Source organism: Camelus ferus, chromosome 10 (genome assembly GCF_009834535.1).
Source record: "Camelus ferus isolate YT-003-E chromosome 10, BCGSAC_Cfer_1.0, whole genome shotgun sequence".
Taxonomy (NCBI): Eukaryota; Metazoa; Chordata; class Mammalia; order Artiodactyla; family Camelidae; genus Camelus; species Camelus ferus.
In genome coordinates this window covers 20244551-20258526 of record NC_045705.1, presented here as the reverse complement: position 1 = coordinate 20258526, position 13976 = coordinate 20244551, and the positions used below count along the sequence as shown (strand labels likewise).

Here is a 13976-nt window from a genome sequence, read left to right as displayed (position 1 = left end):
TGTCCACAAACTGGAAGTTCCTGTGACATCCTCTCCCTTGGGTCTTGATGATTTACTAGAACAGCTCACAGAACTCAGGGAAACACGTCCTTAGTTAGGTTTACCAGTTAATTATATAATAAAGGATATGGTAAAGGATACACAGTCAGTCAGAAGACATTACAGGGTGACGTTGGGGAGAGTCCTGAGAGCAAGAGCGTCTGCTCTTGTGGAGCTGGGGTGCACCACCCTCCCGTGACATGGATGTGTTCACCAACCCAGAAGCCCTCCAGACCCTGTACTTTCAGAATTTTTGTGAAGGCTTCATCACATAGGCATTTCCAGTCCCTCTCCTCTCTCTGGAGAATGGAGGGTAGGGCTGAAAGGTACAAGCTTCTAACCATAGCCTGGTCCTTCTGGTGACCAGGAATCTCTGGCCCCTCCAGGAGCCTGTCAAGAGCCACCTCCTCAGAACAGAAGATACTCCCATCACCCAGGAAATTCCAAAGGATTTAGGAGCTCTGTGCCAGGAACCAGCGGCAGAGACCACTACGTACATTTTCCATTGCTTCACAGAGCTGGAGCAGGCTTTTGACCCAAGACCTGTGATTCCAAAGCCAGAGTCCTAAAACAGTGATGACTGCCTGGTCACTTGCGCAAACCCTAAGGTGGCCCTAATAGAACTGTTGTGACTGATCACTCTCCCCACCTGTCAGCACTCATCATCCATCCAAAGCCCTCTAACTTCCTCAGAGGGGCCCGTCCACCAGCCCCTCGGCGGGCACATCCCTGGTCCTGCTTCCCCCAGACGTACCCACGATCCTGCGGATGGGGTTGTCGGGACTGGCCACGGCGTGGACCTGGCCCTTGAGCACGGCCTCCTTGTCCGTGGTGAGGGGGCTGAACCCGCACAGGGAGAGGCAGCTGCTCACCTCCAGGCAGACTTTCTCCCCGACGGTAGTCAGGGCATCCTCCAGATGGAAGGAGCTTGAGCAGAGAAGGGAAGGAGAAGCCAGGGAAGAAAGGGTCTATGAACAAAGCGCACCTCCACTCACTCACCAACCCCAGCCCAAGAAGAGTCACGACAACCAACTCCTGGACTGATGTGTTCAAAGGGAAAACTGTGATCTCTTCCCTGACCCGAACCTCTCAGACTGTGTCCACCTGACTCAGGGGCCTTTCCCTCTCCCCATCTCTCTCTGCTAGAAAGAACAGTGGGAAGGGGAGGGCTCAGATTACACCAGGACTAACAATCTAAAAGCCAACTTCTTGCTGCACCTGCGTGGTGAAATAAGCCTGGAAATGACTTAAGACTATCCCGGACATGGCCAGAGCAATACATGAGAAACCGGAAATGTGGCGGCCGTGGGACAGAGTGGGAGAGACTCCTTTCACTGAATGCCACTTTGTCCCTTTTGGGTTTTGAGACACAGTGCATTAACTACTTTCAAAGAATAAACAAAATTGAGATCTGAAAGTTAACAAAATGAGCACCTCGATTTCCTGGGGCTCCCGGGCTCTCCTAGAGTCTCTGAGGGGAGACCTCGTGCTGGTGGATATTGTATGAGGAGGCAATTGCCTTTGTCCTGGATCGAGATCCTTCCTACGGTAGAATGAGCAGGAGCATACATGCGAGCCCCGGGACTCACTGCTGGGCCAGGGTGCACATGACAGAGCAGGGCTGGCCTCCCAAGGAAGCTCCAGTCAGGCCCCCTCCTCAGTAGCTTTGACTGAGCAGTTCTACTGGAGGGGGACCTGGTGACAGCCGAAGGCCACACTTGTGCAAGGGCCTCAGGCCAGGCCTCGCCTCAGCAAACACCCTCCAGGCACGAGTCAAGACTACTGAACCCCAGGTCACAACTCGTGGACACGGCCTTCCCCACACTGAATACACGCACGCTTCGCGCAACCTCAGCTGTCAATTCCTCCACTTCGTCAGGAGGAGAATGTTTGGGGACACTCTCCCTGAAGAATACTCTGAGTTGGACTTCGTCAGATACAGTGTTAATTTAGAATCACTCAAAAATATTCTATATGCTGGAAAGCACGTAAGTCACCTAATCTGATTTCAACGCAGGAGCAGCAGAGCAGCTGCCCGCACACAAGTGTGCATTAGTGCTGGTTGATGAATAATCCACTTACACCCAGCTCAAAATGTCTCTGAGGAATGTGCGAAGGGCAGAACACTTTAATCACACTCATACAGCACAGGAGGAACACAGCTTGTTTCTTATTTGACCTTTCCCTAGGGCTGTGTTGACCAAACTGCTGGTTGGTTGTGAAAGTAATTCACTGGGTTTTTTTGTTTGTTAGTTTGTTTTAATGGAACAAGAATAGAATGGAAATATCAGGAAGCATTAAGCATAGCTGCATAAGTTTCACACACGTTTTTATTTCATTTGCATGTGTGTTGAAGTGTGCACAAGGTCACCCTGGAAGATCAATTTCCTTCTGTGCATCCTGGTCACAAACATTTGAAAGCCACTGTCCTAGAGCCTTGTTAATCAACCCTAGAGTTGATTCTGACTTTGACCATATAACCTTGAATAAATTCTGCTGGGGCAAAGGACGCTGGAGAGCCAGGTTCCCTGTCAGTCCCTAGAGGGAGGCTCGGGTTCCGCCTTGCACCAGGAGACCTCTGCTCCAGCCTTCCCTCTCCCACATGCTGCCTCCCACTCCCTCCACAGCTCTCGGCCACTTACGGCAGATGCATATCTGTGAGTAGGATCTTCACAAACATCTTCAGTTTCTCAGCAAAGTCAGCCCGGCTGGAAATTCCTGGGGCTGCCATGCTGAACGTGACCAGCAACACAGCCCCCAGGACGGCCAGTTGCTCCAACTGCAGTTGAAGCTCTTGGAAGCGAGAATGGTCCATCAAAACTGTCTGCAACGAGTAAAATAGAAATCATCTCTGAGGTGTAGGTTTGGGCTGCGGCCAGCAGGGGGCGGTGGGGCCACAGTCCCCACACAGGCCTCAGAAATTCCCCTCAGGATTTCCCAGTCCTTTCAGAGCCAGTCATCAGGGAGCTACGTGGGAATTTTCCTCCCGTCTCAGAGCCCCTTCTTCCTTAGAAACATAGACAGACTGGGTGCAAATCCAGACTTCGTCATTTAATAGCATAACCTCATGCAGGTTTCCTCAAACTCTGAGCCCTGCGGAAAACGGGGATTCCTATTTCACTGGGCTGTTTTAAAGATGAAAAAAGACCTAGTATATAAAGTGGCTGGCAGAGCAAACACTCGGCAAACAGGAGTTAGATCATTAGATGGGGAGAGTAATGAGGGACAAAGCGAGGATGACCAACTCGTCCCCGTTTTCCCGGGAGCGTCCTGGTTTAAAAACTGAAACTCCCAAGTCCTGTGAACACCACCCCTCCCCACTCCCGCTCCCAGCCCTGCACAAGCCAGACAGCCAGTCGCCCCATCCAGGGCACCGGAGGGAGCGAGGGAGAAATACACTTCTTCACCTCAGTCTCCCCTCAGCAGCTAGCACAAAGGAGGCTCTCAAGAACTGGTGAGTGAATAAAGAAAAAATTAAATGATAAGCAGAAAAAGCAGGAATGACAGAGATGACCCAACGCCACCTGGGAAGCAGCCAGTGAGTGAATTTCCACAACTGGGTCCCCCGTTGTTAAAGACAGCCCGGGTCCTGCAGGCCAAAGTCCCCTGTGTGCGGAGAAGGCAAGGGCAGTGCAAAGGCTGAGGAGACATGACTGCTGATCTGAGTTTTCACAGGTTAATCAGACAAACTTTTAAGGGCTGGCTTTGCTAAAGAAACTAACACATGAAATCAAGCCTTTAACAACATGGGATCTTAGCAGAATTCTCCCTAAGATGTAAAAAGCAGTTTTGAAGGCTGAGACGCCTCTTCTGTTAAACAGAGAGGCTTCACCATCTCTTTTTTGACTTCACTTTGTTACACAGCATCCTTGCTTTGTGGCCTCCAAATAGTATGCAATACTTGGGTTCAGGATATAAAAGATTTCCAAGGATCAATTCCGAGAGTAGCCATCTGTGCCCAGTGAAGATATCACTACCCCCCCCTCCCCGCGCCGGCTATTTGTTAAATGTCTCCGGAGGGAGGGGGGAGCATGTCACTGTTTCAGGAGCCCCTCCACCCCCACTTCAACACTCTCTTCAGAGCCTCCTCTGGCACAAAACAGGAACTCAGAGGCATGAGGTGAAACCTTAGACTTTTTACGTCTTGACAGGAAAAATAAGGAACTTAGATGAGAAAGAAATTTAGAGAAGTAGCGGGATCTGAGGCTAGAGGCAAGAAGACTGAATGCCCTCAATACAAAGGGAGAGTCCAGATGCCAAACCAGCTATTTGCCAGGGGAATCCCTTGCCGGTCATCTCCTTAAAGGACTCCCGTAGTGAGAAGTACTTGTTGTGAAAAATTTACAAAGGAAAAAATATTGCTCTGCATGGACGAGGAACAAGTTTCTTTAGATAAAACTGAAAAGCAACATCACTGTTATGGTTTTTATCGAGATGAGTAAAACAGAAGTTCAGCAGCACACATTGGAAGCCCCATACACGGCTGGTGGGACTGTAAAATGAGGTAGCTGCTTGGAAAACAGTCTGGCAGTTCCTCCGAATGAAACTCAAGAGTCACTCTGTGACCCAGCATCTAATCCTAGGTACATACCCAAGAGAACGGGAAACACAGGTCCACACAAAACCTTGCACACAGTTATTCAGAGAAGCCCAATTCACAGGAGCCCAAAAGTGCAAACAACCCAAGTATCCATCAACTGATGAGTGAATAAAGCAAAATGTGGTAGAGCCATACAATGGAATATTATTCAGCCTTAAAAAGAAAAGAAATGCTGACACATACAACTTGGAGGAACCCTGAAGATGTTACGCTAAGTGAACTAAGCCAGACACAAAGGACAAACACTGTGTGATTTGACCCATATGAGGCACCCAGAGTAGTCAAGTTCAGAGACACAGAGCAGAAGGGTGGCTGACAGGAGGTGGGGGAGGGAGGAATGAGGAGCTAGTGTTTAAAGGGTACCGAGTTTCAATTTGTGAAGATGGAAAAGTCCTGTAAGGTTGGTAGTGATGGCTGCACAGCAATGTGAATGTACTTAATGCCACTCAAATGTACACTTAAAAATGGTAATGTTTATGTTATATATATACATTTTACCACACACAATGGTAATGTTTATGTTATATATATACACTTTACCACACACACACACGCAAAAACTACAAAAAAAAAAGGAATGAAGTACTGATACATGCTACAACATGGATGAACTTCATGCTTATAAGAAGTAAGACACAAAAGGCCAATATTGCATGATTCCATTTATACAAAAAGTCCAGAATAGGCCAAATCCATACAGACAGAAAGGAGACTAATGGTTGCCAGGGATGGGAGGAGAGCAGATGGGTAGTGACTGCTAATGGGTACAGGGTTTCTTTCTGGGGAGATGAAACTGTTCTGAAATTAAACAGTGTAACAGTCGCACAATTCTACGAATCTACTAAAAACCAATAAATTGTACAACTCGAAAGGGAAAATTTTCTAGTATGTAAATTGTAACAAAACTATTATTTTTTAAAAGTTCAACAGCAGAAAAAGACACGAGCAGTCAGATTGCCCTGGAGCACCTACTTCAGGGAAAGGTCTGTGGAGGTGGTCCCATTTTAGAAGCATCAGGTATGCATAATTCTGGACTTCAACAGGATCTGGACTGGGACCGTCCCCAGAGCCAGCGGCCCCTTCCCCAGCCGGCAGGGCATTCTTATACTTCTGACTCAGAAGGTCATCTGCGGCCTCTTCCAGCCACTGGGTAACAAAGTCCAGGGAATCTGTGAAAACAAGGCTTCAAGCATTACTGGAACGGTCAGGAGGGATGCTTCCCAGAATTCCTTTAGGGAGGATCATTCTGGAAGTGTGGTAGAGTCTAGAGTATGGACTTTGGAATCAAACAGACCTCCACTCAAAACGCAGTTGCCCATGACTGGTTGAGGGATCTTAGGTACGTCGTAATCTGTCTGTCAAGATTCTTAACATAAAGAAATGTCCACCGCCACCTCACATTAACCAAGATTAACCAAGATGGTGGATATAAAGCATGAAGCCAGGCCCTGTTCAACCTGATGTTCAACAAACCGTCACTTTCTTCTCCCCTACCCTGACTGTTCACTGCATGACATGTGGCTGGAAGCTCTGATGACTCCAGCTCAGTGAGATGCAAAAATTCTTGCCAGAGACAGATGGGATAAGACACTGGCTAGAATTTCCTAGTGTAAAGTATCCTCCACATTAAAGATGAGGCTTGTCCTTGTCTAGATCCTCGTCTTGTATCAATCTGGTTTACTTTCAGCCTGGTGAGAGGTTAAATTCTACCACATGTTTGATGTGCATTACGCAGTGTTTGCAGCACTGTATGGGGAACCTCAGTTGTCTCTCATCTGTCATCATGTTTTCCCTACTTTTCTAAGCTGAGTAAAGCACCATGGACTCTGAGGAACATAAGAGAAAGAAGATGAGGTTTCTGTCCACACCGAGCAAAGACTACATGCTACCAGTCTAAAGCAAACAGATAGAGTAATGGGTTAACATATTTGAAAAACAGGGTAACTACAAATCAAAAGTATACAAAAGAATCACAAAAACCAAAAAGAAACCAAGCTAATACAAAAGAAAATTATTAAACCACAAAAAGAAAAACAAAAGGAAAAGAAAGGAACAAAGAAGAAATACCAAGTCAACTGGAAAAAAAAGTTCAAAATGGCAATAAGCACACAACTATCAATAATTACTGTAAATGTCAGTGGACTAAATGCTCCAATCAAAAGATAGAGTGTCTGACTGGATAATAAAACAAGAACCTACAACATGCTGACTACAAGAGACCCACTTTAGGGTGAAGGACACACATAGATTGAAAATGAGAGGATAGAAAAAGACATTTCATGCAAATGGAAATGACAAGAAACCGGGAGTAGCAATACTCATATCAGACAAAATAGACTTTAAAACAAAGGCCATAAAGAAAGATAAAGAAGGACACTGCATAATGATCAAAGGAGCAATACAAGATGAGGATATTACACTCGTTAACATATATGCACCCCATATGGAAGCAGCTAAATTTATAAAACAAATACTTACAGACATAAAGGGAGAAATTGATGGGAGTACAATTTAATAGTAGACTTTAACACACCACTAACATCACTGGATAGATCTTCCAGAAAGAAAATCAATAAGGCAACAGGATACTAAATGACACATTAGAACAGTTGGACTAGGTTGATATTTTTAGGACATTACATCCTCAAAAACAGAATATACATTCTTTTCAAGTGCTCACATTGAGCAAAAAACCCCTCTGACAGGACCCTGAACTGGTTGCAGCTCTGCCCACGGAGGCTGCCTGAAAACCATGTGGGCAGCCGCGGGCACGGCTGAAGTCCACCTTTCACTGCTGCAAGATGACACACTTCTGGCTCTGCCCAAACACTGACCACGCTGAGCTCCTGCTTCTGAGCTTCTCTCCCTTCAGCCTTTGGCAGACGGCACTCTGTAGGCCACCAGCTCCGGGAAACCCTGGCTTTCATGCTGTGAGCGACAAGCACTAGACTCTGACTGGCTCAGGGACTGGGCCCCAGCTGCCAGCACCTGGCTCTCATACTAAGGCTCTTCAGCCTATAAAACCGCAACCCTGATGTCTCCCGAGGGGCAATACAATACTGGTTGAGAAAGGGAGCTGTGTGGTCATCAGTTCTGATAAAAAAAAAAATCCCTCAAAATCAATTTCCACATCTGTAAAATGGGATTAAAAAACAGCACCTACCTCATGGGTTTACTGTGAGGTCATGTAAGGCAACACCTGTATGCCCCTGGCACAAGACTAGTACACGGTAAACATTAACCAAATATCTTCTTCTAGTACTGCTCCTTCTGCTCTGTGCTTTCTTGACTCTTCCTGGCCCCCAGGGCCATCTCAGACTTCCCTGTCTGGGGCTGGATGAACAACTGCTCAGGGCACTGAATTAACTATTCTGGTGTGGCAACACAATCTATCCAGAGATTGCCATTTTCATCTTGTGACCAGCAAAGTTAGAGGGTAAACAGAACTCATAATCAATTGGATCTGGAGACTGCAATTCACCCAGAACGTCAGCTGCCAATGCAGAGACCAAAAAAAGCACGCTAGAAATGCAAGATAGTTTTGGATTCTAAATTATGTTTCCTGCAGTCATCTGAGAGGTTCATAAAAATGAGACTTTTTCTGGATGTGAAACCGGAAGATTTATGCATACAGAACAGAACCAAAGTGAAATTCTTCACGTACCTCAGACGGAGGAGAAAAGTGAGTTAAACAGTCATAGGAAGTTTGTCATGTTTTTAAAATCAAGACCAAGTATACAATTTACCTCGAACTGATGTTTTCATTAAAAACTCATTTAATTTAGGATTCCTTCATTCTTTTAAATTTCTATACTTCTCTCCTGTTTACAGTTCTCTTGCTTGTCAACTAAGTTTTCAAGGCCTAACATCTTGTGCTTTTCTGTCTTCAAATTAGACTACTCTCATACTAAGCTGTTGTTTTGTTTTAAAATGTCGTTATGCAACAAGCCACAGCAACTAAAATGAATAAACACAGACAACAAACACCACAGAACATTAAACGTACTTGGCTGCTTCTCCAAAATCTCCTGAAACTGCTTCCTTTCATATTCAACTGACTGCTGCATGAGATGCGGTCTAATGCTACTGACCGCAAAGTTAGCCATGTCCACTTTCATCAGGTCCAACACAGAAAAGATTGCCCTGAAAGAAACGAGATGAGAGGATTTAGCACTGGGCGCTTGTAAAGTAAACGCTGTTGGAAAGGAAAGAAGTGAGCTGATCTGAGACAGACTTCTCATCTCAGAAAGGGTGGCAAGAAAAATTGGGGAAACCATGAGAAAGCAGATAGACAAATAAATTTAGAAGAAAGGACTGCACATTTTTAAGTGGCTCTCTGTCCCCACTCTCACCCCTAGGCAAACATAGCTTCCCACAACTGCCTGTCTGGCCCAGAACTCATTCCTTGGCTGTGGGTCAGGCCTCATGGCAGCCTCAGGGGAAGGACAGCCCCAGACCAGGGGTTAAAAGCAGAGAGCCCCCATCTTCCCACTCCCCCCGCTCTCCATTCTCATGTTGGTTCATTCTCTTTCACCTTTCCTCTCACCCCAGTCTGAGTTTCGGGGCAGGTTTTATGCTGGAGCTCTGGTGGCATAATTGCTAGTCCGCACTCTGAAAGCACCCGATGAGCAGACCTGACCCGACGCCAAGGATGCCTTCCATCCTGCCTGTTGTGTACCAGAACCACTCTTGCCAGAGGTGGGAGCTGCTAAGTGACCTACTTGCAGAAAGTGGTTACAAACTCAAGGTGCAGGTTTAGGTGTGGCCCTACTCGGAGGGAGGAACAGGGTCAAACGTCCTCCAAGTCTCCTGATGCCCTGGGGGACTGAATGAACATCATATGACAGAATAAACTCACCCACACACCAGGCGTTTATGTGTGTCTGAGAACAATTCAGGGCCCCTCCCCCTGCCATGCTGTCTGTCTCCCAAATACAGGGAGCAGTCCACTTCCTGGAGGGCATTCTGCCTCTTCTTTGAGCATTTCCAACAGTTCCCTAAATCCACACAGGAAATCAGAGACTACTAGAAACTGCCAACTGGCAGACCACTGACTGGAAGTAACCCACAAACATGTTTTGTGCTTTCATGGTGTTTTTAAAAACCAGGATTTCTAGCTTCTCTTGAAAAATCAAAAGATCTGGCAATGTGGGCCCATGTTCCATCATGGCCACAATCGGCTGGCACTAAGAGGCCACTGCAGCCTCCTTTAGGTAGGGTGTGTACTCCCAGTTTGCTCAGTCCCTTCTCTTTCCAGGAGGAATCTGAGTTAGGTTGAGTTTGCTACAAGGCATTCTTCCTTTAACTTGGCTAGACTATGAGCACTTACCGACTATGTTATTTCTAATGTCTAACACCATGCCTAGCACACAAGGTGTCCTCAGTTATAGCCTGCTGAATGAATGAACAAATCAGTAACTATTTTTAGTTACTTTAGATAGTCTTTTCAACGTGCTCTTTATAAACCCTGAGGTAACCTTACAATGCAAGGCATTTTCCTAAACAATGAATACTGATATCATAATGAAATGGAAATGAAACTTTTTTTGCTTATAAAACTTTTGGAAAGCAACTTGGTAACATGCAATGAGCCTTAAAACTGTTCACATCCTCTGACACAGTAATCCCATTTTAAGAATCTATCTTTAGGAAATAACCTAAAATATAGAAAAAAGTTTTGTGCAGAGATGTTCATTGCAGGGTTATATAGTAAATAACTATGTATAATCTAATTGTCCATTTTAACAGAGAACTAGTTAATCCTATCTATGCAAATGAGTATTTTGCAGACACTGAAAATGCTTATGGGGAGTTTTAAAAAAGTTAGTTATGAAAGGGCAACACAAGAGATCCTTGTGGTGCTGGAACTGTTCAGTACCTTGAATGTGGTGGTGGATATGTGAACTTAGATGATAACATTGCAAAAAAACTACTATACATAAACACACACATGTGTAAACAGGAAATCTAAATGAGACCAAGTAGATTGTATCAGTGTGAACATCCTGGTTGTGATAAACTACAGTTTTGCAACGTTAACCACGGGGGGACGCTGGATAAAGTGTACTGTATTATTTCTTAAAATTCCATGTGAATATGCAATTATCTCGATGACACTTTCAATGAAAGCATAAGTGAAATAATTAGGGTGTAGTGTTAGCAAAAAGACCAGGCCTGCCACGCCCACTGGGAGGTCTTCTTAGGTTCAGCTGAACATTCAGACTCACAAGACGAACAAAAGCCACAGGTCTGGCACCATCTAGTCACACAGCTTGCCAACAGGGTAGCACCAAGCACTCCTCTTCAGGAAGTTACAATATCAGGCATGAGCAGACATCTCAGAAAATGTGGGAGCCCCCTGGGTTAAAAGACTCACGCCCCAATATATTTTGTAACAACTCCATGGCATGGCTTCTAGGGTCTCCATGGTGCATGCCCAGTTATAAAAGTTACCCACTCAAGGAAGTACAAAGTATGTTGTCCCTTCCAGTATTTATAGCTCATTATCATTCCTTTCTATCTAGATGCAATTTACCAATTAGAGGCCATTTCACCCCACTAGCAATGCTGCCCAGTTGATACGTAACACCTTTATCCGTTTACAGGAAAACAGCTAAGCAGTTAACCGAAAGATAAATTCTCAGGCAGCATCTTGTCAATCCTATGTTCATATTAGCATAAAAATTATATAAATGTGATCACAATTATATATATTTAAAAATAAATATTCAAAAGACTAAAGGAAGTTAATATGGACTAAATGTTAGTTAATAGGATCATATTAATGTGAAGTTTCTTGAATGTCCTGGTTGTATTTTGATTACGTAGGACAATATCCACATTCTTAGGAAGTACTTGCTGAAATAGTTAATGCTGACATTTATCATCAGAAGGTTCGGGGGAAGAAATATACACACATGCGTACATACTCTTGTATATATAAAAAGATAAAGCAAATTGTTAAAAACTGGTAGATCTATGTAAGGAATAGATGAGGGTTGATTGTACTCTTTTTGCAACTTTTCTGTAGGTTTGTAACTTTTCAAAATAAAATGTTGAGGTAAAAAAAGACAAAAAATTTATATATCAATAACAGTGATTATGCTTTTGTGTAGTAAAATTATGGGTAAATTTTTTCCTTCTTTCTACTTTTCTATTTTACAACATGTTTTGATTTTTTGGATATTTCATGTCTTTGAATTTTATATTGATTTTGGTAAAAAATAGATTTGAATTGTAACATTTTTTAAACATATGTTAATTATCAGTCTTCGCCCTGACGTGCCTTCAACCATTTAGAGCACAGGGACTAGGACATGTGGAACTTCACTGAGGGTCCCCTCCCTCACTCCCTTCCTTCCTTCCTATCTTTCCTTTCTCTTCCCTTCCTTCATTTCCTCCTTTCCTACCTCATTCCTTTCTTATAATAATCATTATTTTTAAAAAATGCAGAACGCTCATGAACTTGCATGTCATCCTTGCGCAGGGGCCATGCTAATCTCTGTATCATTCCAATTTTACATGTGCTGCCGAAGTGAGCACAACAAAACGTTTGCTTTTCACTTTTTGTTTGTTTGCTTTGGGGGGGGTAATTCTGTTTATTTATTTATTTTTAATGGAGGTACTGAGGACTGGACCCAGGACCTCGTGCATGCTAAGCACCCACTCTACCACTGAGCTGTACCCTCCCCTCTTCAATTTTTTTTAATGCATGAACAGCTATGCTTGAGGAAGTCTAACTTTGAAAACAGGCTCTGCATTTTACGTGAGCAGAAGGCGATTAACACAATTCCCATACCTGAAAAGGGGCACTATTTCCTTAATGTCCTTTAGCTTCTTAACTTCCTCGTCTCGAACAGGTGCACACAGTGTCCCCATCATGCCAATAATGAATTCTGCCAGCTTGGAAATGTCCAGGGCCCCGTTCTCTGCCTCTTGCTTTATCAGATCCAGATCCAAGACTTCTGTTATTTGGTTTCTCAGTCTAGTGTGACCAGGCAGCAAGAAAGATAAGAGAGTCTACAAGAAAGCACAGCCAAGTTTAATCAAAGTTTCCTAGTCAGACATCATTTTTTAAAATTTTACTTATTTATTTATTCACTCATTTATTTTTTGGTGGGGGGAGATAATTAGGTTTACTTATTTATTTACTGTTAGAGGAGGTACTGGGGATTGAACCCAGGACCTCATGCATGCTAAGCATGGGCTTTACCACTTGAGCTATACCCTCCCCCCTCAGACACCATTTTTGATTATTCCAACTATCTCAATAGGGGCTTACCAATCGCTACTGTAATGGTGAACATATTTTAAACTCTTATACAACAAATCTACAGAAAAACACTTAGACTAGCTTTATTCAAGCTTCATTTAAGCTCTAATTTTCCTATGGACACAGGAATAAAATGTTAAAAATGAAAAAAAAAAACCAAACCTGATTAATGTGAGCCTGTGAGCCAATGACAGACACCAATTTCCACAGATTCATTACTTCTTTGATACTGTTGCTAAAGGTATTGTAAAAACGGATCTACCTTCCACTTAATGTCTTCTCTACCGAACGGACTGAATCACTTTTTTGGTCACTATAAACTGAAGATGTGTCTATACCTATTAAAATTTTTATAAATCATCTATATTTTATAAAATAATGTGTTTTCTTTAAATAATTCTGTTTTTTTAAGATATGAACCTTTTTTTCATTTATAAGAGTAACGCCCTCAGGTTATCATAGCTTGTTTGAAATTTTTTAAAGGGCATTAAGCCAAAAATACTCTAAATCCACATTTCCGCAAGCAATTAGAAATCTTGATCCTTCAATTTCCTTAAGGTCTTCTTGCACAATAGCACAGAGAAGTTGAATAAACAGTCCTAACACACCAGAAAGCACCACAATGTGCTCTTCCCCTCACCTCTTTGATCTCGCCAACAAGCTTGATGGCCCGGTCATACGTTGGGGGGTCTTCACTTAGCTGAACACTCAGGCAATCCCAAAAAGCTTTATGTACAATATCCTTTACTCTCTTTTCCAAGCTGGTAGCAAATGAAAAACATAAAAGCCTCAAATCACTTTCAAAAGCACAAATTCTATGGGCTTAGGGTGAGAAATTTAAAAAAATAATAATAATTTGGATGAAGGGAAGATTTCTCAGACATACTTAAAATAATCACTTACCTTATTTTTAGTTAGTGATCTATTTCAATAAGTACCTCACTGCAAAGGATAACTTTCAACTAATGTGACAGATGACATTAGTCCAATTAACAGCACGTAACAGTCTATATGATAAAAAGAGTACCGGAAAGTCCAAAGCTGTTAGTTACCTGATACCAGCAA

General features: G+C 43.5%; 1 protein-coding gene and 1 pseudogene across 11 annotated transcripts in view; both read right to left on the bottom strand.

Moving 5' to 3' along the window:
• Positions 1–13976, bottom strand: part of TCP11L1 (t-complex 11 like 1) — a 32115-nt gene that overhangs the window by 7405 nt on the left and 10734 nt on the right. For 8 of the 11 annotated variants that reach the window (XM_032488423.1, XM_032488425.1, XM_032488418.1 and 5 more), the window contains 7 exons: positions 13552–13672; positions 12438–12658; positions 8646–8782; positions 5612–5808; positions 2682–2863; positions 1474–1582; positions 794–966 (listed from right to left, as the gene is read on the bottom strand). In XM_032488423.1, coding sequence (XP_032344314.1) covers positions 794–966; positions 1474–1582; positions 2682–2863; positions 5612–5808; positions 8646–8782; positions 12438–12658; positions 13552–13672 — 1140 coding nt within the window. The remainder of the gene's footprint in view (positions 1–793; positions 967–1473; positions 1583–2681; positions 2864–5611; positions 5809–8645; positions 8783–12437; positions 12659–13551; positions 13673–13976) is intronic. The other 3 variants (XM_032488427.1, XM_032488426.1, XM_032488428.1) reach the window with 2 other exon arrangements.
• LOC116666746 lies at positions 12081–12181 on the bottom strand (annotated as a pseudogene).